Genomic DNA, 12,250 nt, shown 5'->3' on the forward strand with positions numbered 1-12,250 from the left:
CTGATGGTCAGTCTGGTCCTGTAGTCTGTTTCTGACCGAGAACAATACCAAATGCTTTCCAGGAAAGTGTGAAATAGACTAAATTGTGCAATACTGTAGCAGGCTGGAAACTATTTCCTGATCAAAACTGGAGATAAGGCCATGCTCTGAAGTATGAATTTCATTGTTCTAGACAATTGTTTTCTTGGTGTCATTTGAGATACTATTCTTACTCATGCCTTTAATCATTTTTAAATCCTATGAAGCTGTTTCTCTCACTGTGAAGTGGATGTTTTGGTGAGCTGAATTATAGCTGGACTTTATGCTATACTGTTTCCAGCAGTGCTATGCAAAGGTGGGGAGGCAATGTGTTTTATTTATTCAGAAAGTATGATTTGGATCCCAGCAAAATCATGCAGACTGCAAGAGTGACTCTTTTTAGTAGAGTGCCCAGGATCTCTGGAACAGCACATTTAAATGCTGGCAGAATCAACTCATCCCTTCATTCAGGATCAGTAGAGTACAGTGCATCTTCCATGTCTGGCCCGTTCCTTAAAAAGTGGGATTGATCTCGGTTGTCTTTGGACCAAAAAAAAATCTTTTCCCAACCCTCCTCCCCCCCCCCCCCCTCCCCCCCATGCTGTGAACCACTTGGCTTCTGCCCTCCATTTCAGGGTATGTCTACACTGGAGCTGGAAGTGTAACTTCTGTCTCTGGTAGTTACACTCATGCTTGCTCTGATCAAGCTAGTGCACTTCTGTTTCTAGTGCATCTGCTTGTGCTGGGCCAGGCTTGCCAACCCTAAGTATTCAAGCGGTTAGCCTATCTTGCCACTTGTGCCACCATGGCTACACTTCTGTCATTAGCACGCTAGCTCAATCAGAGCTAGTGTAGGTATGTCTGCATCCAATGTAGATGTACCCAAAGAAGTACAGTGTGCACTTTGTACAGTTGTTGAAGCCAATAAAGAAAGGTGGTGTAGAACTACAAAATGTCTTTTTAGAAGTGAGTTCCATGACCTAATTGTATTGCATGAAGAATTCTGAGTATTAAAGTTTAATTTGAGTACTGTGTTCTATTGTGGGGCAGGTTATATACAAATGCCTGACTGCCCTTCTTTATATCACTGGTGTTGGCATGGAATTATCTCCTTTTATTAGTACTACAGCGTGAGGTTCCCCAACTGTTGCACTTGATTGTAAAGATGTGTAGCCAATTGTTGTTCACCCAAATTGTAATGAGTTAGGAACAAGTACTGTACCTAGTACTAGACTCACTACTTACATGTTAGTAACCTTTTTCTTTTTAATCCAGATTCCAGATTACAGAAATGCAGTTATTGTCGCCAAATCCCCTGATGCAGCGAAAAGGTAAATAGACTCTTCCTGGCTGTCGGGGTGTACGTTTGATAAAACCTGCTGTGATCTGGTAGTATGGAGTGCATGTCGAAATGCAGAGTCTCCTAACTGAGACAACAAACTTGTCTGTCAAACTGTTTTGCAGTAAAATGCTGGATTCAAACTTAGTGCTGCCAACCTTTGAGGTGCAAGTGTCTGGATTGTCACACAATTGACCCTTGCACTTGGCGGGAGGCGGGGAAATGCCCAGATTTAGAGCTCCCAACAGCTGGCGTATTGAGCAGTTTCTATTTACCTGGGTATTAGAGAATGTCTGAGCTTCTCACACATTTAAAGAGTCATAGAGAAGAGGGGAGGTACTGGGCGTTGAGCTATTTGAAGAAGATGGGTTTGAAAAGGCAGTTCTTCCCTAGCACCAATCCTTCACATTTTGCTAGGAAGTGGAAGGAGCTTGTCTGGAAGTTGAGTGGTAGAGTCCTAAATTCCCCTGTTGATTGTACACAAGGATTAAACATGTGTGATTAAAAAGTATACCAAGCCAGAGGGCCTTTCCAGAGGTGTTCTCATGTATCCCTCTAACCTGTTCTGGTTTTCATGCAGGGCTCAGTCTTATGCCGAGAGACTGCGTCTGGGACTAGCAGTGATCCATGGAGAGGCTCAGTGTACGGAGCAGGACATGGATGACGGCCGCCACTCTCCCCCAACTGTCAAAAATGCCACTGTGCACTCTGGCCTAGAACTGCCCTGTAAGATTAGCACTCCGTCTCCATTTAACTTTTGATCAATGCGGGAAGGCATGGTGATGGGAGCTTGCTGTCTGCTTCATTTTACTGATATAAAACAGGGGTTCTCAAATTGGGGGTCAGGACTCCTCAGGGGATTGTGAGGTTATTACATGAGGCGTTGCAAGCGGTCAGCCTCAACCCCAAACCCCGCTTTGCCTCCAGCATTTATAATGGTGTTAAATTTATATAAAAAAGTTTTTAATTTATAAGGGGGGGTCGCACTCAGAGGCTTGCTGTGTGAAAGGGGTCACCAGTACAAAAGTTTGAGAACCACTGATATAAGCTATACCAGTGCAACTTCTCATGTAGACAAGGTTGAAGTTAGATCTGAAGACCTTGTCTACGCTGAGGTCTTTGTCAAATCTCCCACTGTTACACTAGTCCCAGTGCAGCTTCAGCTGGCATTAGTGCCGGGAGAATGTGACAAACATCAATGTAGAGACAGCATTTATTCATCAGTGAGTGGCAAAATTATTCATATTAATGAAATAAACTTGACTTCTAACCATCTTATTGAAATACCAAAGGGAAATTTGCAAGGGAATAGCCACTGAGCTGAGAGATTGTTGGGTGGGTAGCCCTTTTCTCCTTTTGGGTGCAGTCGGTTTTTTTTTGGTTTTTTTTTTGGCTGCTGTCCTCTGAATGTGGAGGCTATGCCCTAGAACTACAGCAGCCTTTATAATAGCCTTGTCTGTACTGGGAACAAAACCTTGCTAGTTAGTGTCATTTAGATATTGTTTCTGGGAGCATTCTAATATGACTTGTTTGGTCAGTATGAATAAAGGGTCTTTCTAAGAACTTTTGGAACTCAGAATGCTACCTTGTATGCTCTCTCTCTATCCTCACCCTTGTATTAGCCGACAGCACAGTTTTATAATGTTTTTAGGTCCACAATCCTAAAAAAAACTGTTCTAAGGAACTATGCTACTATCCTGCTAGCAACATCAGGATTCAAACAGTGGTAGCAGTACTGATAAGGGGAAAAAAATCCAACTGTTTCCCTTCCCTCTTAGCTGTCCAGGTACATGTTTTTGGGCCTAAGGTTAGGGTTTAAAGTCATGGATGCGTTGTGTATGTATGAGAGACTAGAGCAAGGTGGTGGGTGGGGAGGGAAGCAGGGGAGGAGACATGGACAGGTACCTCAGCTGCAGAAAGCAACGTTCCATCAAGCAGATTAGCTCAGTGATATCTGTCTTTGCAGAGGTTACCAATAGCATAGATGGTCCAGTGCTTGCAGAATGATAATGAACACATAACCAAGAGTGTGTGTTCCTCTCTTGTCCTTGATGTGGTGATTAGAGATCAATGTCCTTCATGCATTAGCTAGTTACAATGTTGAGACAAAGTGGGTACAAAGGAAATTGTCATTGTCACAAGTGTTAGTATAACAAGTACACACTTAAAGGACATATTGAAGCTAGCAGGAGTCTCTTCTTGACTTCTGACAGCAAATGTTAGTCTATGATTTTTGTCCTCTTGCAAGCATTTTTCCCTCCTGTTTCTAAAGGGAACTGAAATTTAACATAGGTGCTTTGGTCTGTTTCCTTGATTCCGAGGTATGGGTGGAATACCTCGTTTTTTGCTCGTTAGTTTAAGTAGAGTATTACTCCTGAGGGAATTCAGTGCCTAAAAATGATGCGCACATTTTAAAATTCTGCAAATTTTATTTGTCAATAAATAAATGTGGCTCCAGCATAGCAGTGGGGCGCACAGGCCACTGGCTGCATTGAGGTGGGAGATCACCCTGAAGCCCCCACCTCCCACAGTATAGGGACTTGGCAGTGAGGCTGCACATGACCCTGACACAGTGCAAGGGCTGGGCGTGCCCCAGGACCCTGCCCCTCTGCACCAGGTATGGGTGGGCAGACTCATCCAGCAGGATCCGTGTGGGGAGATCCAGGTGTGGGGCAATCTGGGTGCAGGCGCTTCAGTGGGAGATCTGGGTGCACAGAGGTTTGTTGTGGGGTTCTGGGTGCAGGGGCAATGGGACGCTGCAGGGGATCCAGGTGAAGGTGGTTGGGGCGGGGGGGAGCTGGGTATGGGGAGATGGGGCTCGGCGGGGGTTCTGGCGTGGTCTAGTGGGGAGTGGTGGTCCTGGTGCTGAGGGGAGTGGGGCTTGATGGGGTGGGGGTCCAGGTGCAGCTGGTCGGGGATCAGTGGGGTGGTGGTCTGGGTGTGGGCGCTCGTTGGAGGGGTCCGGGTGTAGCGCTTGTCAGGGTGAGAGTTCAATGGGCTTGCTTAACGGAGGAGCCCCAGCTACTGCTGAGGAGGTGCCACATGCTGGGCTCCCACTTCCCCCTGTGATGCCCCTATCCCCTTTTCTTCTCCATCCCCTTCTCCTCACTCCCACATTCCTCTCCCCTTACCCTATTCCACCTCCTCTTCTCTCCCCACCCCACCCAGCCCCACTGCAGAATAGAAAACAGGAAGGCTCCCGGCACACAGAAGGGAAGCACCACTGGCACAGGACCCAGGAGGCACCGTTCAGCTGCAGAGTCAGCTGTGCGGGGACCCAGACAGCCTCTGTCACTGGGCAGCTCTCCGCTTGCAGAATGAGGGGGGGCAGTGGCATGTAACCCTGTGTGCCCCCTAAAAAACTGCACTCATGGTCCCCACCCACCCCCACGTGGCTTCCCTTTGCTTCCCTACCGTTTTCTGCAGGGAAACATAGGAAATCTGCAGGGGGAAGTGGGGGTGGGTGGGTTCTGCAGGTGGCACAGTCCCGCAGAATCCCCCCAGGGATAGAGCATGTAGATCTTGCGTCAAGGCTTACGTTGATGGTGATTGCAGATTTTAAAGAACTTGAAAATCCAGAAGAGATTCTTTATCGGATAATAAGTCTTCAAATACATTAAGGGCTGTAGTAAACAGGACTGTGGTCAGTTGTTTGCCATGTCCACTGAAGGTAGGACAGGAAGTAATGGGTGTAATCGGTAGCAAGGGAGATTTAGGTTAGATATTAAGAAAAATTTTCTAACTACAAGGGTAGTTAAGCTCTGGAATAGGTTACCAGGGGAGATTGTGGAATCCCTCTCATTGGAGGTTTTTAAGATCAGATTGGACAAACACCTGTCAGGGTTGGTCTAGGTTTTTTACTTGATCTTGTCTCAGTGCAGGGGGCTGGACTTGATGACCTCCCCAGGTCCCTTTCAGCCCTACATTTGTGGTTCTGTAACAGACTTAAGGTAGATCAGATTTGGGGCTTAAATTGAGGGCTCCTTACTGGTAGCCTGCACGTAAGTTTGTCCAATCCAGTGTAGTTATGGTTTCAGGGGAGAAATATTTTCAGTCCACTGTTATCAAGACATGAGCTCAGCTGTTGTCTCTCACCTTCCTCCTTATTTATCCATCCTAGAAATTTGATGCCTGACTAATTACCTTGCATTCTTCAGTGCCTGAAACACAAATGTAAAACAATCAAATTATGCTACTCTGAAGTTGACTAAAAAGGAGAAACACAGGGTAAATTTCTGGGGTGAGCCTTGCTCCTTGCCAGTAGTAGTGCTATGTAAATTATTTGTTGATTCTCTGCAGCCTTCGAGTCTTACTTGCTACCTGGTTTTGAGCAAGTGCTGGGCTCTGTTAGGTATGCTACAAAACAACAAAGAAGTATCTGTTTCAAGAAAAATCCATAAAGTCTGTAATTTGTAGCAAGTACCATGTATTTGCTCTTCGCTGTGCTAAAATTAAAGTGCAGTTGGAGTTAGGAAAAGTGGCATATTGCGGTCCTGTATCGATCCTCTGACTCTTCCTGATCCAGTTAGTTCTGTTTACAAGTCCAGAGGTTTTTCCAAAATGCCACTTTAGCAAAACCTTAGGTTCTGAATAACGCTGGATTTTTTTTCTTCCTCTTGCACCAGTAACAAAAATAACCGGACGTGGAAGTTTCCTGCTAGTTTTGATGGTGAAGCAGAATAGACTCTAACTAGCTCTCCTACAGTCTTATAAAACATAGCATACACTACTAACATAGAACTTGGGTTCCCTTGAGCCAGAAGGGTCAGAAAATTTCCTTAGTTGTCAAAGGAGGGAGCAAAGTCTCCAGAATTACACCCTTGATTCTGTAGAAGCCCCTCTGGATATAAGGTAGGCACTAGAAAGTTGGGGTATTCCTGGGAAGGAGCCGCTCACCTGGACATATGCTCCTTTCTGTAGAGTGTGGATTTCCCACCAGAAATTGGTGCCGAACTTCCAGTTTTGTGAGCTAGAGTGGTGGTTGAACAGACAGAATGGTGTCTATGTCCAAGGCTATATCTACACTGCAGCTGGGAAGTATACTGCCCAGCTCCGGTAGACGTACATAACGAGCTGTGATAGAGCTAGTGCTCTAAAAATAGCAGTGTGGTCACTGCAGCTCAGACTAGCCATGCAAGTACAACCCTGTCTGAGATACTAGATATGTAGTCGGGGCTAGCCCAAGCTGCTGCCTTTGCCTCCACAGTCATGCTGCTGTTTTTAGCGTGTGAGCTTGAACAGAGCTAGCATGTGAATGTCTGCCCAAGCTGGGAATTACGCCTCTCAGCTGCAGTGTGGATGTGACCTAAGTGGGAGTAGGACTCAGAGACCTACATGGAGTTGCATGGCCTTCTACAAAGATAACTATGGTCCATGCAGTTGTGGGTGGGCTTCCTGGTGGGTCAGCTGGCCTTAGCCACATTTACTCTTGGCCCAAACACTAGCTCCTATGGGACTATTTGCCTTTAATTCATGGGTCCTGCTCCTGGTTCATGTTTTACCCTCCTGCCAGAGCGCATCACAGGACCCACTGTCTGTTTGACTCAGCGACACATGGGAAAGTGGAATTGTATTAAAGTGCCATAGTTGGACACTTTTAACTGCACTTCTTAAACTGCTCTGCTAAAAATTCAAAATACCAGAAATCTTTGAGCCCTTAATACAGGACATCCCCATAAGGCTGTTCTGTTTTGTATTTGTAGCTGTTTATGGAGCCTTTGTGTTCAAGCTTGTTGTGCTTTAACAAATGCACATAAGTTTGTGCTTGCTGACTCTCCCTTCTGAAAATGTGTGTAACGTGTTAAATCGTTCAGGTAGCCTTTTGGCTTGCTACCAGATGTATGTAAGCAATATGCCACTCAAACCAACAACCAGGCTGTCATAAGCAAAGGCACTAGGGCAAAAAAACTGAGTGAACTTGTGGGGCTTTTTCCTCTTCTGTATTTAGAACGGGGGCATAAAAGAAAAATCTGTACTTATCTAGATGCATCACTTTGCATAACTATTTGTCGTTGGTTCTTCTGTTGTCCTGTTGTAAATACAGCATTATTTTACTTGGTGAATGTAAGTGTAACACACACAAACTGTGATAACTTTTTGTTGCCTCTGAACTGAAGCCACCACAATATTCCTTAAAAAGTATTGGCCACTGAATGAGAACAGCAAGTTTGAGCACAGGTTAACTCCATTTTCTTATGCCAGATGAAATGATTTTTTTAACTCTTAATGAAGTGTGATAATTGTATCCAGCACTTAAATCAGAGGAATAAGCCTTTACAAAGATTAGGACTTTTTGCTGAGCAATTGGGTTTTTCCACATATTCTCTGAAACATTTTTCATGTTCCTACTTATAAAAATGACTACTCTTCATTTGGTGTATGACCCTTTAAATATATATATATACTAGAAACGCTAAAACCAGCTTCCTGACTCTTCAGAAGCAGTTGCAGTCCTTGGACCAGATTTTGATCTTGGTTACATCCCTGTAAATATAATTAATTAGAGTGACTCTGGGCTTACACCAGAGTAACTGATATCCAAGTCTGGCCTACTTTTTTTTAAACTTTGTTTGCCACTTTCAGCTACATAGAAACAAAGGTTTTGTACCTGGGAGGAAAATGTTCACTTACTATTTAGAGCAATTTTTCAAGCCACCATCTCCCAGCAGTTCTGACTTGTAAATGTCACTATGACTAAGGTTTTTGGAGAAGGAGAAATTGACCACAATGACTTCGGCATGTGTTTTACCTCACATTGGAGCAATCGAAGTTCTTTTGAGATTTGATGTGGTTATGGGTGGATATTGGCTTGCAATTTTTTTTTCTTTTCTTTACAGAGCTAATTGATCAAGAAAAAGGGAGAACAGCTCTTTAGGAATCGGGTAGGTCTACATGCTGCCTACCCTACTTTAAAAAAAAAAAAAAGGCTTAAATATAGCATTTAAATGTAGAAAAGGAAGGACACTAATTGCTGCTAATATTGGTAGCTGACTGTCAAAACTCTGAGCATAGTTTGGAAATGAAATTACTGGTAAGGAATACTTCATTTGTTATGCGATGCAAAGGTGCAAACTCCAGATGAAGAGTTACATGTTTGCCAGTAAAATAGTGCTGAATTTCAACTCTAAGCTCCATTCACCATCCTTCTGAAAGGAATTCTCCCTGGCCTGTCTGCTGTAAGCAGAACCCTGTTCATCTGTGGAATGTATGTTAAGGTTGGGATGGAAGCCAGATGTAATCCTTTGGGCATTTGATAACTCAGTCCTTCCTACCAAGAGTTTTGTTATCTAAACTAGATTAATAATTAATCAAAACTGGTAGGTAGGGCCTGCAGTTGAAATATTTTAGCCTGCTTATCTCTTGTGAAGTTTAATCCTGGTTTATTAAAAGTACCCTTCCTCCTGCCCTCCCCTTTACATGAGAACTGTGTTTTTCCCTTTACACTCTTGTCTCGCTATGTATTGGCAAGCAAGCTGTAGAAAACAATTCTAGAGCGACTCTGGAATCTCTGCTTCAAGGAGCACTTCAGTTAGGACTCAGGCTAGCTGCCTAACTGAGACGTTAAACTAAAATTCAGCACTGATTGACTTATTCTGTTCAAAACATAAATCTTTGGCTTTTTAAAATTTGAGTAAGGTTTAAAGGAAAATGAGTCCTTTACATGAGACTCATTACACTGTACTGTTTTATATGCTTCATGTAGTAGCCGTATACATTTGAAACTGTGGTTCCCATAAATTACATTTATTATACACCTAAATCTACCTCACCTATACTCTGCCACGTATCCACCTCTGCCAAAGCTACTAACATTCCAAACTACAGAGTATCTTAGACATCATTTTAAGACTATTCTATTAGTCTGTGCAAGAGGGGTATTTTCAGTCAGTTTAAGGTGAGATATCCTGATCCAGTATGACTAAAAGTGATTTCCTTACCATTAGCTTAAAATCCCTTTTTTTGGTAATAGGATAAGGCTTTTCTTTCTTCCCTGGTAGAATGCTAGGTATTCGACAAGTGCATACATTTTGTAACAATATATTCAAAAACATTTTTTAGGTGTCTGAAAGTTCTTAACTTTTCTGAAGCCTGTACAATTGAATCATAGTAATTGAAGCACCTATCTTTACAGTGGGAGGCTATGAAAAAGTATCAGTGAAGTTTATTTTAAAAGACTCTAATCCCCTCAATCATTTCTAAAGGAGTTATGTAAAAGGTGTTGCATATGTAGAATTTTAAATGGGGTAACATGAAAGTTTTCATGATGGGTTTGCTTGGGCTGATATGTATCACTTCCTTACTACTGCATTTGAGCAACGATTCATGCCATTTAAATCCATTCACCAGATTCATGCAATGTACATACCCTTAGATATCCTTTTTGTGTCCTACACATGCCCTGAGACTTTTGTGTTATAAATCAAAATGTTCATTGTCAGGGGAGGGACTTCTTAAATGTACTTGGCTCAAGGGTGGCCAATCGTTGCTCAGGTGAGGGATTTATTAACAACTTGCCAGCAGTCTGAGGGCCACATCCAGTTTGTGGAGCAGATGGCTGTCTGGCTTGTCTTTAAATCCAGAATATAAGTGCAAAGTAGACAGTACATATCAGCATGTGATGCTCCACTTTGATATTGACACTGCTTGCCTCAAGATGGAGCGTTTCCTGTTGGTACATGTAGTTTCTGCATGCCACAGATCCATATGAAAGCACAGCTTCTTGAAGTGTGTCGGAGGAGTGGGGGGTGGAGGCGGAGAGCGATTGGCACCTTCTTACTCAACGCATCTGATCCTTTTATATGTCATCTACAGAATTTAGTAATAAGTGTATTTAGTGCTTTTTACTCCTGTGTTGGGTTTGTAGTGCTAAGATTGAGCTGGATTTTGTTTGTCCTTCTTTTGAATACTAATTACAAAATTCCAGTCACCTATGCTACTGAAAGCAATGAATATATTCAGGGGCGTCCTTAGGATTTATGGGGCCCTATGCAGTATTATTAAACTGGTGCCCCTATGCCCAACGGCATCCCAGGCTCGCATGTGTATAAGGGTGGTCTTTTGAAGGATTTATTTAAAAAACTATGTCTGAAGATCCAAGCATTTAAGGCTAAAGATGAATACTCAGATTGTGCATCTAAAAATCTATGCAAGGATTTCTTAGAGACGTGATTTTATAATCTTCAGCAACACACTAATGAAATATTTTTAAAGCAAATTTTAAACTAAGGTCCTGTAGACTAATATGTTCTGAGTAAATATTACAGTAATGCACAACTGTTATCGTCAGTAAATTCAGAAACTGACAGTATATACCTGGAGGTTGGCAAATGCCTGTTAAATGGCTTCATTACCACTTGAATGGCTCTTTAACAGTTTTAATGTTGTGCTAATAGGTCTGGCAGGCTGGAGGCTTTTTCACTTTTAAGTACTAGATCCCCTCCAGAGGAAGACTCACCAGGCTGCAGCAATCAGCTGTGGTGGGAGCCTGCAGGAAGGGTAGAACAGGGATAGGAAGAGGCGGAAGGGTGGACACTAAGACCCAGGGGTGCCCCAAATTTTCTGGTGCGTATGCCTAAGGACGGCCCTGGACACATGCAGGTGTCATAAAGGGTCTTTTCTGGTCTGCAGGACACTTTATTGGGGATAGAGGAGAAGGAAAGAACCCAGCTTGAGTCTCAGATCCCCAGATCAATTTGCATGGCTAGCAATTAGAAAACTACCTCTTGCAACCAGGGACATTTGATAATATCCTTTAAGGAAGCTAAATGTGGAAGCCCACAACACCATCTTTAGTCACTTTTTGGAGCAGAAGTGCGCTTTAAGATGAGAATAGCACCACTGCTTGAGCTGCACTTGGACCAACAGCTGCATGACAGCTGCCTTGACAAGGAATTTTAAGACGTTTAAAGGGAAAAAAATGCTAAGCACCAGCTGGCTCAGTTGAAGTGAGTGTGAGATGCAGGTGCTTGATGCCTCTGGAAATCAGACTCTTAATTTCTTATTAAGCTCCCTTTTTAGAGTGATTTATAAAATTGAAGTTCTGTGGGGTCTTATGGGGTATATACATATAAATTGCAAGAAGTGATGCACATGTATATTAAACTTGATGCATCAAGGTTTAATTGAAAAAATTGGGAGCCTGTCCTGCAGTGCAATAAATGGATATATGCATGTAGTAATACTGCCATGTATGGAATCTAACTAGGCTTTGCTTTGTTTTTAGTGATGATGGCCAAAGAGAAGCCACCAATAACTGTAGTCGGAGATGTTGGGGGAAGAATCGCCATCATTGTGGTACGAGACTGAAAGAGCAGTGGGGTGGGATCTTTTTCTCCAACCCATCTCTAAATATTTATGCCTCCGTGTAGCTGGGATTTCTGTTCTGGAGTAGAAATGACATGACACTATCGTGTCAGAACATGAATGTTCACATTCCATCCTCTCCTCAACTCTCTCCAGCTTTCCTGTATATCTAAATAGGAAAGACAGACAGACCCTGTTAATATCCAGTGTTCAGCCCTGTGGTCAAAACGTGGGGATGTGGACCCTCAAATTTTCCTGCCCAGTTACACCAGAACCCAAAAATGAATACCTCCCAATGGAAGTCATTTACTGCTGGTCTCCATTCATCCTGCTGAACTGCTGTTGAGATGGGTGACGTGGGGTTTTGGTATCATTGAGAGGATGCATAGTCTTCTGCTTTAGATACAAGACAAAGTCCAAGACCCTTCTGGGTTCTAGTCCAAGTTCTGCCACAGATGTCTTGTGTGACCTTGAGTAAGTCAGAATCTCAGTGCCTCACATTTCCCTTTCATTAAAATGGGATTCCTTCTATACCTCACATTGGAGCTGAGATTTAAGTAATTGTGTGAGAGGCACTCTGATACTACAGTG

The 12,250-nt window shown here is 43.2% G+C and overlaps 1 protein-coding gene across 5 annotated transcripts in view; it reads left to right on the plus strand.

The window, feature by feature from the left end:
• The window catches only part of PRPSAP1 (phosphoribosyl pyrophosphate synthetase associated protein 1), a 44,022-nt gene that overhangs the window by 25,535 nt on the left and 6,237 nt on the right, over positions 1-12,250 (plus strand). For all 5 annotated transcript variants that reach the window (XM_065563404.1, XM_065563405.1, XM_065563402.1 and 2 more), the window contains 3 exons: positions 1,294-1,349; positions 1,938-2,083; positions 11,580-11,650. In XM_065563404.1, the coding sequence (XP_065419476.1) occupies positions 1,294-1,349; positions 1,938-2,083; positions 11,580-11,650 (273 nt within the window). The remainder of the gene's footprint in view (positions 1-1,293; positions 1,350-1,937; positions 2,084-11,579; positions 11,651-12,250) is intronic.

This window comes from Chrysemys picta, chromosome 12 (genome assembly GCF_011386835.1).
Source record: "Chrysemys picta bellii isolate R12L10 chromosome 12, ASM1138683v2, whole genome shotgun sequence".
NCBI lineage: Eukaryota > Metazoa > Chordata > Testudines > Emydidae > Chrysemys > Chrysemys picta.